Below are 12,605 nucleotides of genomic sequence, written 5' to 3'. Positions count from 1 at the left end.
TGGGGAAATCCGTCATCAAACACTCTAAGTAATGACAGCGACAATTCTGCAACTGAGCAAATTTCAGTGTTTTTGATTTGATTACATTATTGAATAATTTTTATTATAATTATATTATTATTTGTTATAATTATTTATAGTTATTTATTATAATTTATGATTTTGTGTTTGAAACTTTATCATACCCGGGATGTCTACTAGACTCTTGTTTGGACAGATTTATGTGAGTTATTCCTAAGAATTACAGGCCTACAATAAAAAACACCAAATTTTCTTGCAAAACAATTATACCGCTTTCAGCATCAAAAATCTGAAATAATCATACCGCCAGGGAGGTTAATGTTTTGACATTTGTGATGATTCACTGGTAAAAGGTTAAAAGTCTTACTGAATCATTGAGCCCTTGGAGGAGACATCAGGAGGAGGAAGTTTATGGATAGTGAAAATTGAGCCTCTCTTTCCATCTCAAGAGAGGTTTTACAAATTGATTGCATTGATGGTACTTGTAAAAAGGAGCTTCCAATACATCCAATACATATAATTGCCAAATTGTATGAATAATTCTAGTGGGGTAATCTAAGCATAAACTGTAAATAATTATGTACCAAAGAATACGGCTAGAATGCTGCTCCCTCCATGCACTGGAAATAGTAACTGCTGTCTTCCAGTCATAGCAGAAATAGAAGGGAAGGAGTTTATGTTCCAGCGACAAGAATAGTATATATGTAACTGAGTCTAAAGCGGATATTAACAAAAAATAAATAAAAATCTGGAACAGGTTAAGATAGGAGCTAATTGGCTGCCATACCCAAAATCTTTCTGCTCCAGTTTTGACAATGCCCCATACAGACTTAAGTTTTACCTGCTGGTCATTTGACTCAGGTGAAGTCCAAATGTCATTCTCTGGTTCGGCCAGGTCATCAGAGTCAACAGATTCTGGGTTGCATAATATTAAATAAGAGCAATGGTATTAGTTATAACAGTAACAACAATTTTCTTTTCAGTTTTTATTCTACTGGCTATTGTAGATGAATATACATGCATACTGTTTTACTGACACCTCCTATCAGATGATGCAGATCTGTATTTGCTATGATCAATGTATATTCCATAGCAATTAATGGAGTCTCAAGTGTTTTCACCTAGAAAAAGTGGTATTAAACCCAAAAACAAAGAATAGGACATTTTTTTTTAAATTGGTCTTTATTTAACCCTTTTTTTTTTGCTCTAATCGCCCTAATTTAACTCCTTCTTTCCCTTAAACTCTTATTTACCTACTGATTTTTTTTCCATATATATATATATATATATATATATATATATATATATATATATATATATATATAAATGGATGGTTTTGCCACGCTGACACATCTCTCCCTACGAGATAATACCTTGTGTTTCTTTTGGCACCCTCGGCCTTTCCCTAGACCCTGGGTTTCTTAGATTGGCCCTTTGGCCTTGTCCCTGGGCTCTTCCCGGACAGCTTCTCTGTGTGCAGCTCAGTGTCCGTCTTCCTATTTTGGCTTAACATCAAGTCGCAGTGACACATCTACTTCTGTCTCTCAATAAATATCCCCTGAGGAAGACCTGAGAAACCTGCATTTAGTACAACAAAAATATCAGTTGGGGTGGGTAGCTATAAAGCTACTTCGATACCCTCAAAACAGTTCAATCTGTTCAGTAGTATGTAAATACACAGCAGCTAAGGGATTAATATAGAATACCACTTTTGAGCAGCAAATAGACTAGCAGAAGAAAAGGATGTAACAAGAACAAAAGGAACATTTTAAAGAGACAGGGTAACAGACCCAAGGAGAAGAGAGAGAAGACACTCACAGTGTATTTCTACCCAATCTTATTAGGAGCTACTTGTCGTTAGATAATTGTGCCAGATGTCACAAATGGTATAAAACTGTTAGAATGTTACGTAATCTTGCTGCAAGGTATTCTATAGATCTCACCTTTCTAACACGGTGTATTAAGTCACAAATTGTTGGGGGGAATGTATGTTTCTACCTCACGGTGATTAAAAATATAGCTGCCAAAACAATAGGTGTCATCAATTTTGTAAGATTCTTCCCTAGGTCCCGAACAGGGAGACCCAGGAGATGCATTAGCAGTTCAAAAGGAATAGACCTTTCTACTACTTTGGAAAGTAGTAAATTGACTTCTTCCCAAAAAAAGGTAACATTCTGGAGCATGTGAAATAGAGATCCCACTGCCAAGTTGCATCTAAAGCACATATTAGGAACTGAGGGATGGATAGATAGTGTGAAGAAGCCCTGGAGTACACTACCACAACAGTATTTTATAAGTATTTTCCTTATAGCCCCTACATATTGAGCTTTTTGTGGGCCTGCAAACAAAGTGCCTGCCAGGTTTCTATGGAAAGTTTCCTTGTCCAGGAACGCTTCCAATTTCAGCTTGTACGAATGTTTAGGAAATGGTTCCACTATTATAGTAGCTAGCTTTTGATATATGTTAGAGGTCAAGGCTTTTCTAGAAGGACCTTCTACATATATTCTTTCAAAGGGAGTTAAACAAAAACAAAAACAAGATCTCTCCTAAGGTACTGTGCATAGGGTCAGATCTGTAGATAGCTTTAGGAAGGAGAGGCTGGAAGATTATATTTGTTCTGAAGACCAGAGAACAGCAAAAGCCAAAGTGTGCAGCGGTCAGCTATATCCCTACATTTAAACAACAAATTTGTTGATGTAGTCAGACTGTCAGGAATATCTGGACACCTGAAAGCTTAAGTGGTTAAAGATTTTAACTGTATTTATCTTCTTTTTTAAGCCCCCCCCCCCCCAATAATATACTTTCCGTCTCAGGGTCTCCCCACCCTGGATGGAGGAGTTACCTTCGGATGGCAGCATTGTCAATCTGGGAAGGGGGTAATGGTAGATGCACTAGCAGATTTAGATGGACAAATTCAAATTGAATTCAGCCAACACTTGTTTAGCTGTCACAGCAACAGTTTTTTCTATTTTTCTTGGATAAAGGATTTACATATGTGAATAAAAGATAACCATTGTAAGCACCCCTGTCAGTGTTAAGAGGTTTGCCTTTACCTCCTAACTGCCACCTTTGCTGGCCAGCCCGGTCTGTTAAAGGAAGTTAAAAATAACAGATATACTGGCTGGATCACTGGGTGAAAAAGCTGCAATTGAATACATTTTTGTTTTTAATACTGCTTTAAACAAATCCATCTGAATGAGCACTGCAGGCTTTCCACTAGTTTTCATAAAAAAGAGACAGATTAGATCTGTACTGTCCTTTTATATTTTTCAAGCTGCATCTTTAACAGTCCTGTGCCACCATTGGAAGACATAGTAAACAGTCCTACCTTGAAGAATTTGAAATCCAACACTCAGAAGGGCTGCAATGGCAGCAATGGCCAGACATCTGTTTAATGTAACCCCATTCCAGGGAACAAAATCCTCATCTTTCAAGGGTCCCACACTTTTGGGCTCAGGCTTCTGTTTCATTGTAGCAATTCTTTAGGCTTATTAAAAGGAGAAAAACAAAAGATGATTCTTCATATTTCTTTATACCTTCATGGTAGAAACAAAGAAATAGCTAAATCATATACTCTAGGAGTCATTGTCAACTTGTGGCTCAGTGCTATTAAGAAAAGCAGCAAGTGACATAGAAAATAATGGTAATCCTCTTGTCGTGCAGTGTTGTGTGTCGGCCTACATGTGTAAAATCGCGCAAGTGTGAATAGTCACCTAAACTGAGAACCAAAAATATTTTCATTAACATTACAAAATGCCTTTGTACTAATTGTTAGATTTTTGTTTAAGTCGAATTTAAAATTTATTGTAGTTTTGAGTTGGCTTCGTTGTTGCTTTTCTATGTGGTTGCCATGTTTATTTACTTTAATTTAATTAAAAAAAAAAAAAAAAAAAAACACTCTAATGCCGCGTACACACGATCGGACTTTCCGCCAACAAAACCGTGGATTTTTGTTCAAAGGTTGTTGGCCCCAACTTGTCTTGCATACACACGGTCACACAAATGTTGGCCAACAATTATGAACGTGAGAACATGGTGACGTACAAGACGTACGAAGAGCCGAGAAAAAGGAAGTTCAATAGCCGGTGTGGCTCCTGCTTGATTCCAAGCATGCGTGAGCTTTTGTGCGACGAACCTGTGTACACACGATCAGACTTTTCGACAACAAAGTTTTGTTGGTGGAAAATTTGAGAACCTGCTATCAAACATTTGTTGGTAGGAAGTCCGACAGCAAATATTCGATGGAGCATACACATGGTCGGACTTTCTGACAACAAACTCATATCCAACATTTCCTGTTGGAAAATCCGACTGTGTGTACGTGGCATTACAGTTCAAAATTCCCCTCTGTCCTTATCAGAGCCAATACTGCTAATCAACCCTAGATCTTTGCCCTTGATTACACTAATCCACACTCCCTTGATTCCTGTCAGAGCTGAATCTTTCATTGACCTCTGTACCTTACAGCATTCTCTAATACTTCTTAAAATACAACCCTTTCTTCCTGTATTCCACCTCGGCCCACAATCTGTTGTGTTCTGCCTTTTCTTTTTCCCTCATTATCTATGGTCAGCTTTTCCCTGGTTCTCCTCTGTGCTGTACAATCAACTGCCTTTTTAATGCTCTCTCCCAGCTAAGATGTTGTACTTGACAAAATCTGCATTCATTTAAAATACTTTTATTGGGCAGTAATGCATACTAGTGTCTTTTGTATCACTCAGAGAGACCATTCTCCTTTTTATAAATAGTCACACATTTGGCAGTATGTAAACTTTTACAAAGAAAAATCAGTGTTTATTATCCATTTGGCATAACAGTTCTTAAAGTGGTTGTGAAGGCAGAAGTTTTTTTTTTATCCTAATGCGTTCTATGCATTAAGATAAAAAGCCTTCTGTGTGCAGCAGCCCCCCTAAAACTTATCTGAGGTCCATCTCGATCCAGTGATGTTGTAGGAGTGTCTCGGCTGCCCGGAACTCCCCCTCCTCATTGGCTGAGACAGCAGTGCGGTGCCATTGGCTCCTTCTGCTGTCAGTCAGCCAGCCAATAAGGAGAGAAAGGGGGCGGGCTGTGGCTCGGCTCGGGTGCCCCCATAGCAAGCTGCTTGCTGTGGGGGCACCTGGCAGGAGGGAGGGGCCAGAAGCACCGAAGAGGGACACGAGAAGAGATGTTTGTTATCTTTAACTAAAAAAAAAAAAAAAGACTTTAAAATCACTTTAAATCATGCCCTCAGAAGAAGTCCAGGAAGTGACGAAACATCAGGGATGTGACGCACCAGAAGTGAAGCATGCGCTCCACCAACCAAGGATGAATCAGGAAGCATGTGGCTGTAGTTACACACAGTGAGCGCTCTTGATATACTTTTCCAATTGGAGGACGTAGCAGGCACAGTGCACTTTGTTATCTTTGCTCTTTTTATAGATTATCTGGTACGCATACTTTATAAGGGGGATATTTGAAGGTTTAATAAAGTGTTTTAGCAGTATCACACTATGTGGACATTTTATTTCTCCCACATATCTCATTGGACCTACCGAGAGTAATACTGACATCTGGTGGTCGTTTGGAAAGTGGTGCAGACCTGCTATTATTGATTAAGGCTCATATTGGTCGGATTTCTGGTGAGTGTGTTTTTCATTGGGGGTCCCAGCAGGTGGTGTATCGCTTGGTGAAAGAACTTACTACCCTCACAGAATACAGCAATATTAGTGGGACTCTTACCATTTGTTCCATGTTTGAACTCAATGATCTTGATTGAGAAGGAGAGCCCATTAATTTGGGGCATACAGCGCTGCTGCATTATTGAAAGAACTTTATTCATTTAATTCATTTCATTATTGCCTATATATATATATATATATATAATCACTTTAAATTGTAAAACCTTAACAGTGAACTTCTCTATGTCACAGTTCCCTGTATTTAGAATAAAACCTGTATCTCTGTCCGCAGCAGTTCATGGAGCAGCTGAGTCTATGCAAGATCAGCCTGCTGTTTTGCACTTAGGTCTTATACTTGATACTCGTTCATCTGTGCAACAGATTTTTAAACCCCTTAAAATTGCTGTGTGTCTTTCTGTGAGTCCAGGTTCATAAATGTTCTTGCTTTGCCCCCTGCTGGTTCCTACCAACAATGGCTGCTAGATACTTCCTCTGAAGCCATGTCCAGGAAACATATGTTAACCTGCTTGGTGCACTTGGGAGCTGCCTAAGCAACCCCCCCCCCCAAGTATCTGTTCCCAGGCTTTTGTACTCCTGATCTCTTTTCCAGTTCCGACACCCGTTTATGACCTCTGTCTGTTTCTTGATGAACCTTTTTTCTCTGCTTGCTCCAAGCTTTTGCCAGTTTGACCCCAACTTTGTCTATCAATTCTGTACCATTGTGCTTTTTGTACCTCTGTGCTTTGTTTCTACCTTTTGTCAACTTTTGCCACTCCTAGTGTAACTGATCTGGGAGTCATTCACAGTAAAGCCCATCATACTTTGAGGGGGCTCTGGTGAACACCAAGCAACTCCTTCAGACCCTGAACTTCAACTCTTTTTAGGGCATAAGTTTGCCCACACAAGGTCTCTTGCCTCTGCTACAGTTTGATCCAGCCATAGATTTCGCTGACAAGGATGCAAGCCATGTCAGAGTATAGTGATGAGAATCTGGGGAGGGGATCAGTTTGAAGTCCACATCATCTGCCAAGCCCTAAACAAAATCACTGTGAAGAATAAATACTCACTCTGACCTCTGCACTGTTCAGTCACTTACAGGATGCATCCAACCTTTTAACCCTCCTAGGCAACATTAGAAGAAGAATTGTTTTGGGCCAAAAAAAAAAAAAAACACACAACACAGGCGCCTCTCCGTATGGACTGTAATGTTTAATGATAAAAGGTGCATTAAAAACTCAGTGGTTTCTGTGTACAGACACATTAGGGTCCAGTGAGCCACGTTATCGACCGTCCATGCTGTGTATGGAAACCACATCTCACATTCCCGGATGGTGTTGGGCTCCCTGCAAGATACTGTGGCGCTTGAGCGGGATCCAAACCAAGGGCTGGGGCGCAACTGAGATCCGGTGGATAGGGCTGGAACGCAACGCTGGGCGAGAAGGCGTCATGCGCACTGGAAAGATGTGCACGCTCCGAAACGTGGGTGAGATGTGGTTTCCATACACAGCATGGACGGTCGATAACGTGGCTCACTGGACCCTAATGGGCCTGTACACTTAAACCTTTATGTGCGTTTTTCTTTATCGTACATCACGGGACACAGTAATTACTGTATGGGTTCTATGGCACCTTCAGGTGATGGACACTGGTACACCCTAGACAGGAAGTTCAATTCCCCATATAACCCCTCCCCTTACTGGGAGTACCTCAGTTTTTTCGCCAGTGTCTTAGGTGTTGGTCACGAGTAAAGATGTGCTGTGCTGAGCTCCGCTGGAATATTCCTTACTGGGGCAAGCCATGCAACTGGATCCATTCAAAGTGTCTTTTCCAGACCGAATTGAATGGTACCCGGGCCTCGTGTCCGAAGAAACAAGGTTTTACCTGTAACGCTTCTCTCTTTAGAGAGCTGGACCCCGGGATCCAGTATTTGTTTTCTTCAGCCATATTCCTGGCTGGGTGCTTTTTACAGGCCCAGGGCTGTGGATCCCCCGATAAAAAGGGGGCCCCAGTCCCTCAAGGTTTTTTAATGGAGCCCACCGTGAGAGGTGAAGATTGGGTCTGTTACCACAGAACCCTGCAGCTGGACAAGGTAAGGGAGATTCCTAAGGAATTTTTCTAATTATTGTGGGTATTTCTCCTTTAAAGTAAATGTTGTCCTGCCTATTGTCACCACCGGGGGCTGTCAAGAGCACGTACCTGATTCCATGCTTGTCAGTCTCGCCTCTGTGTCAAGCTGCATGCTTCCTCCAGCCCAAGCCCCAGGTAAGACGCAGGGAAGGGTTTTTTTTTTCCTTTTGGGAATGTTCCCCCACCTGGACAGTTTCACCCCAGGAGGCAGCGAAAGTGTGGCTCAGTCAGCGGTGTGCCGCACCGCTCCTGCCGCCATTATGGCGGTCCTCCATCCGGCGGCTCTCCTCCTCTCCTCCACCCCAGCCCTCCTCCATATACGATCCTGTGGATCAGAGCCCGCTCGCGCGGGAAAGCTGTATCTTTGAAAAAGATAAGGGAGGGGGGCACAGTGGGTGGTCAGAGGAAAGGGGGCGGGGCTTAGCGGCATCAGAGTGCTTCAGCGCCCACAACGCGGGCTGTGTAGCTATAAAGTGCACCTTTTTTCAGGTGCATACAGCTAAAGGAGGGACACAGAGCAGACGGGTCGCATGTGAGTGTTGGTCGACACAGGCATTCCCAGGACACATTTACTTTGCATCAGGCTGAGCTTAATAGCAGCGGCAGTTGCTGGACTATTGCTCAGCAGTAGGTGCATTTTCTTGGCTGTACCTCTGCGTTTGTGCTCAGCACCATAACCAGAGGGAATGGTACAAATACCACAAAAGATAAGGGCACAAAAGGGTCACCCACAGGCCTAAGGACCCCCCTCTGCAACCCCATCCCCACTGAAAGATCTAGGGAGGCTGGTCGGAGTGAGCCATTGGGGTCATCAGGGGCTGAAATTGCTTCCGACACTTGAGCCCCTGTCTATGTTAATGAGGAGGTTTTATCCTCAACTATCAGTGGATTAGAGGAAAAGTTAGCGACTTTAATCGCATCTTCACAGAGTGGAAGAAAGCGCATTAGGTCCCCTTCTACCACCCAGGATCCTCAAACAGAGAAACAGTGGGAGGGGGAAATTGAATCCCCCTCAGGGGACCATGGAGAGACTGACTCCTCTTCTGAGGGATCAAGTGGGGAAGGACCTTCTTCAGCATCACATGCTGAGAAGTTGCTGGTGCATTCTCTTATGGAAATGGTCCGCTCCACATTTAAGCTACCCTTAACTGAGTCGGCTGAAGAGCCCACTTCTTGTTTGGGTTCACTAAAGCCTCCTCAAGCCTTGCATGCCTTTCCTGTACATTCATTGCTGGAAAAGCTTATATATTCTGAGTGGGATCACCCAGACAAGCATTTTTTCCCTCCTAAAAAGTTTTCAACACTTTATCCTATGGAGGAAAATTCACTAAGATGTGGAGTATACCAGCAATTGATGCTGCTATATCCTCTGTGAATAAAAGTTTGACTTGTCCGGTTGACAATGCGCAAGTTTACGGATCCAACTGATAAGAGATTGGAATTCCTATTGAAAGATATTTTTTCCTTGGCAGGTTCAGTGGCTCAACCTGCAGTGGCGGCAATTGGGGTATGTCAGTCCTTGAGAGACCATTTGAAACAAGTGCTTAAGGTTTTCCCTGAACAGCAGGCCCAGGGGTTAGCTGAGCTGCCAGCAGCTTTGTGTTTTGCAATTGACGCAATCAGAGATCCTATTCTTCAAACCTCTGGCCTTACGCTTGGGTTGATGCATATACGTAGAATCTTATGGTTGAAAAGTTGGTCAGCCGAAGCGCCATGCAAAAAGCTCTTGGCTGGTTTTCCTTTCTGTGGTGAAAAGCTGTTTGGGGATGATTTGGACAAATATATCCAAAAATATCAAATGGGAAAAGTACCCTTTTGCCAGTTAAGAAAAGGAGTAAACGTCCCTCATTAAACAGGCTCTTTCTCCAGTGCCAGGGGCATCAGCCACCAGGCAGTCGTGACGACCTCCACCGTCAGGTTCAAAAGGTAAACCTCGGTGTCAACCCCAGGGACAAAAAAAATCCTGGGGAGGAAACCCACCAGACAAAATGCTAAAGCCTCTTTATGAAGGGGCGCCCCCGCTCGTTCGAGTGGGGGGGAAGACTTTTGCAGTTCTCAAGGGTCTGGCAGGAAGAGTTTTGAGACAGATGGGTGGTCTCCACAATAGCTCTAGGTTACAAACTAGAGTTTCGAGAATTCCCGTCTCCTCGTTTCCTCAGGTCAAATGTCCCTAAAGATCCAGGAGAAAAAGAAGTCTCTCTTTTTAGCGTTAGACCGACTTTTGTCACAAAAAGCGATCATGATGGTCCCCATGGAAGAGCAGGGGTTGGGGTTTTGTTCAAACCTTTTCATGGTACCAAAACCAAATGAAGATGTCAGGCCCATTCTAGATCTGAAAGATCCAAACCGGTTCCTGAAAATTTGCTCTTTTCGCATGGAATCAATCCGATCAGTAGTCTCCGTCCTACAAGGAGGAGAACTTCTGGCATCAATCGACATCAAGGATGTATACCTGCATGTACCTATTTCCCTGCTCACCAGAAATATTTGTGTTTCGAAGTAGAAAAACTTAATTTTCAGTTTGTAGCATTGCCTTTTCGGTCTAGCTACTGCACCTGAGGTGTTTACAAAACTTCTGGCCCTTCCTCTGGCCAGATTAGGGACTCAAGGTATAATGATAATAGCATACCTAGACGACCTGCTCTTGATAGACCGCTCAGTAGCCCGCCTGGACCAATGCATGGTCACCACAGTCAACTACCTGGAATACCTAGGTTGGGTCCTCAACCTAGAAAAGTCTTCTTTAAAACCAGTAATAAGATTAATGTACTTGGGTCTGCTTATAGATACAGCCCACAAGAACAAGAAGATCCAAGCACTAGATTTTCCGATACGTTTGTCGCCAAAAGTGCGTCAGAGCCTCAGTTGATGGAGGATACCCAAGAATCTGCAGAAGGGGAAATCCCTTTTACCACTTACCTGGAAGGTGGTAACAACAGATGCCAGCCTTTCAGGTTGGGGAGCAGTCCTGGAAGAGATGTCAGTCCAAAGGAAATGGTCCAGAACCGAAGGACTTTGCCCATCAAAGTCTTTAGAGATTTTGGCAGTGTACCTAGCCCTAAGGGCCTGGACATTCAGGTTGTGGAATTCTCCTGTCAGGATTCAATCCGACAATGCCACGGCAGTGGCTTATATCAATCCCCAGAAGTCAGGCAGCTCAGGGAGAGGTAAACCAGATCCTAACCTGGGCAGAAAAGCATGTGCCGTGCATATCGGCAATCTTCATTCCAGGAGTAGAGAACTGGCAGGCGGACTACTTAGTCACCAGCAGTTGTTCCCGGGTGAAGGATCCCTTCACCCGACATCTTCCTGGCTATATGTCAAAGATGGGGGATCCTGGACGTAGATCTGTTTGCCTCCAGGTTCAACAATAAAGACGACGACTTTGTGTCAAGAACAAGGGATCCACTCGTGTGTGGAACAGATGCATTGGTGACCCCATGGGATCAGTTATCACTGATTTATGCATTCCCTCCTATTCTGCTGCTACCTCGACTTCTTCGCAGGATTAAGCGGGCAAAAAAGTCGATAGTTCTTGTGGTCCCAGCATGGCCCAGAAGATCTTGGTATGCAGAAATGGTAAAGATGGTGGTAGGGGCCCCATGGCCAGTACCACCACATCCAGACCTGCTATAGCAGGGACCAGTGTTCCATCCTACTTTATAAACGTTAAATTTAACGGTTTGGCTGTTAAAACCCACATTCTGAAGAATCGTGGGCTTTCAGGCTCAGTGATATCTACTTTGATTAATGCAAGGAAGCCAGCTTGCAGAGTCATTTATTATAGAACAGTGAAAGAGGGGGGTGGAAAAAGGGAGGAGGGAAGGAAATGTGGCAAGCTTTCCACTATTTGCCAGTTAAGTACAGTAAATGACCGATTTTGATCTATCACCTGTTAAGGTGTTGTTGCTGTAACCATAAAGCATATAATTATAAGGATGGGGGAGAGAAAGGGGGGGGGGGTGGTACTCTGTAGTGGAGAGTACTGGGTAAGAGGTTACTTTCAGCAGCATTTATTATTTATTATAGAGTCTGGAAGGCATATGTTTCCTGGTGTGAATCCAGGTGTTGGCATCCTAGAAAGTATGTCATAGGTAGAATCCTTGCCTTTCTGCAGATGGGGTTAGAGATGAAACTGGCCTTGAGTACTATCAAGGGCCAAGTCTCGGCCTTATCGGTATTGTTTCAAGGTCCGCTTGCTTCAAATTCTTTTGTCCGAAGCTTTATACAGGGGGTAACGCGGCTTAATCCACAGGTTAGAGCACCCCTGAACTCTTGGGACTTGAATTTAGTTCTATCAGCGTTACAGAAACAGCCTTTTGAGCCGATACGACATATTCCTTTAGTCCTTTTGACAAGGAAGCTAGTTTTTCTTGTAGCCATTTCTTCTGCAAGAAGGGTTTTAGAGTTGTCGGCTCTTTCTTGTAAAGAGCCATATTTAATTGTTCACAAGGATAGAGTAGTATTGCATCCTCATCCTAGCTTTCTGCCAAAAGGTGGTTTCAGGTTTTCACCTAAACCAGGATATTCTTTTACCTTCATTTTTCCAGAATCCTGTTCTAAGGAAGGAAAGTCACTACATTCTTTGGATGTAGTGAGAGCAATCAAAATCTATTGAAGGCAACTTCTTTAGGTTCGCAAAACAGATGTTTTGTTTGTGTTTCCTGAACGTCCTAGGAAAGGACAGACAGTGCCGAAATCCACTATTGCCAAATGGATTCGGCAAGTAATTATTCGAGCTTATGGTTTGAAGAGGAAAGTTCCACCTTTTCAAATCGAAGCACACTCCACTAGGGCTGT

The 12,605-nt window shown here is 43.0% G+C and overlaps 1 protein-coding gene across 7 annotated transcripts in view; it reads right to left on the bottom strand.

Moving 5' to 3' along the window:
• Positions 1-12,605, bottom strand: part of JSRP1 (junctional sarcoplasmic reticulum protein 1) — a 266,512-nt gene that overhangs the window by 24,765 nt on the left and 229,142 nt on the right. For all 7 annotated transcript variants that reach the window (XM_073596386.1, XM_073596432.1, XM_073596413.1 and 4 more), the window contains 2 exons: positions 3,350-3,508; positions 863-936 (listed from right to left, as the gene is read on the bottom strand). In XM_073596386.1, coding sequence (XP_073452487.1) covers positions 863-936; positions 3,350-3,491 — 216 coding nt within the window. In that variant the 5' untranslated portion in view covers positions 3,492-3,508. The remainder of the gene's footprint in view (positions 1-862; positions 937-3,349; positions 3,509-12,605) is intronic.

This window comes from Aquarana catesbeiana, linkage group LG01, assembly GCF_042186555.1.
Source record: "Aquarana catesbeiana isolate 2022-GZ linkage group LG01, ASM4218655v1, whole genome shotgun sequence".
In the NCBI taxonomy this organism is placed as follows: domain Eukaryota; kingdom Metazoa; phylum Chordata; class Amphibia; order Anura; family Ranidae; genus Aquarana; species Aquarana catesbeiana.
Note: the sequence above shows the minus strand (reverse complement) of the source record. Positions and strands in the feature narration are given on the sequence as shown.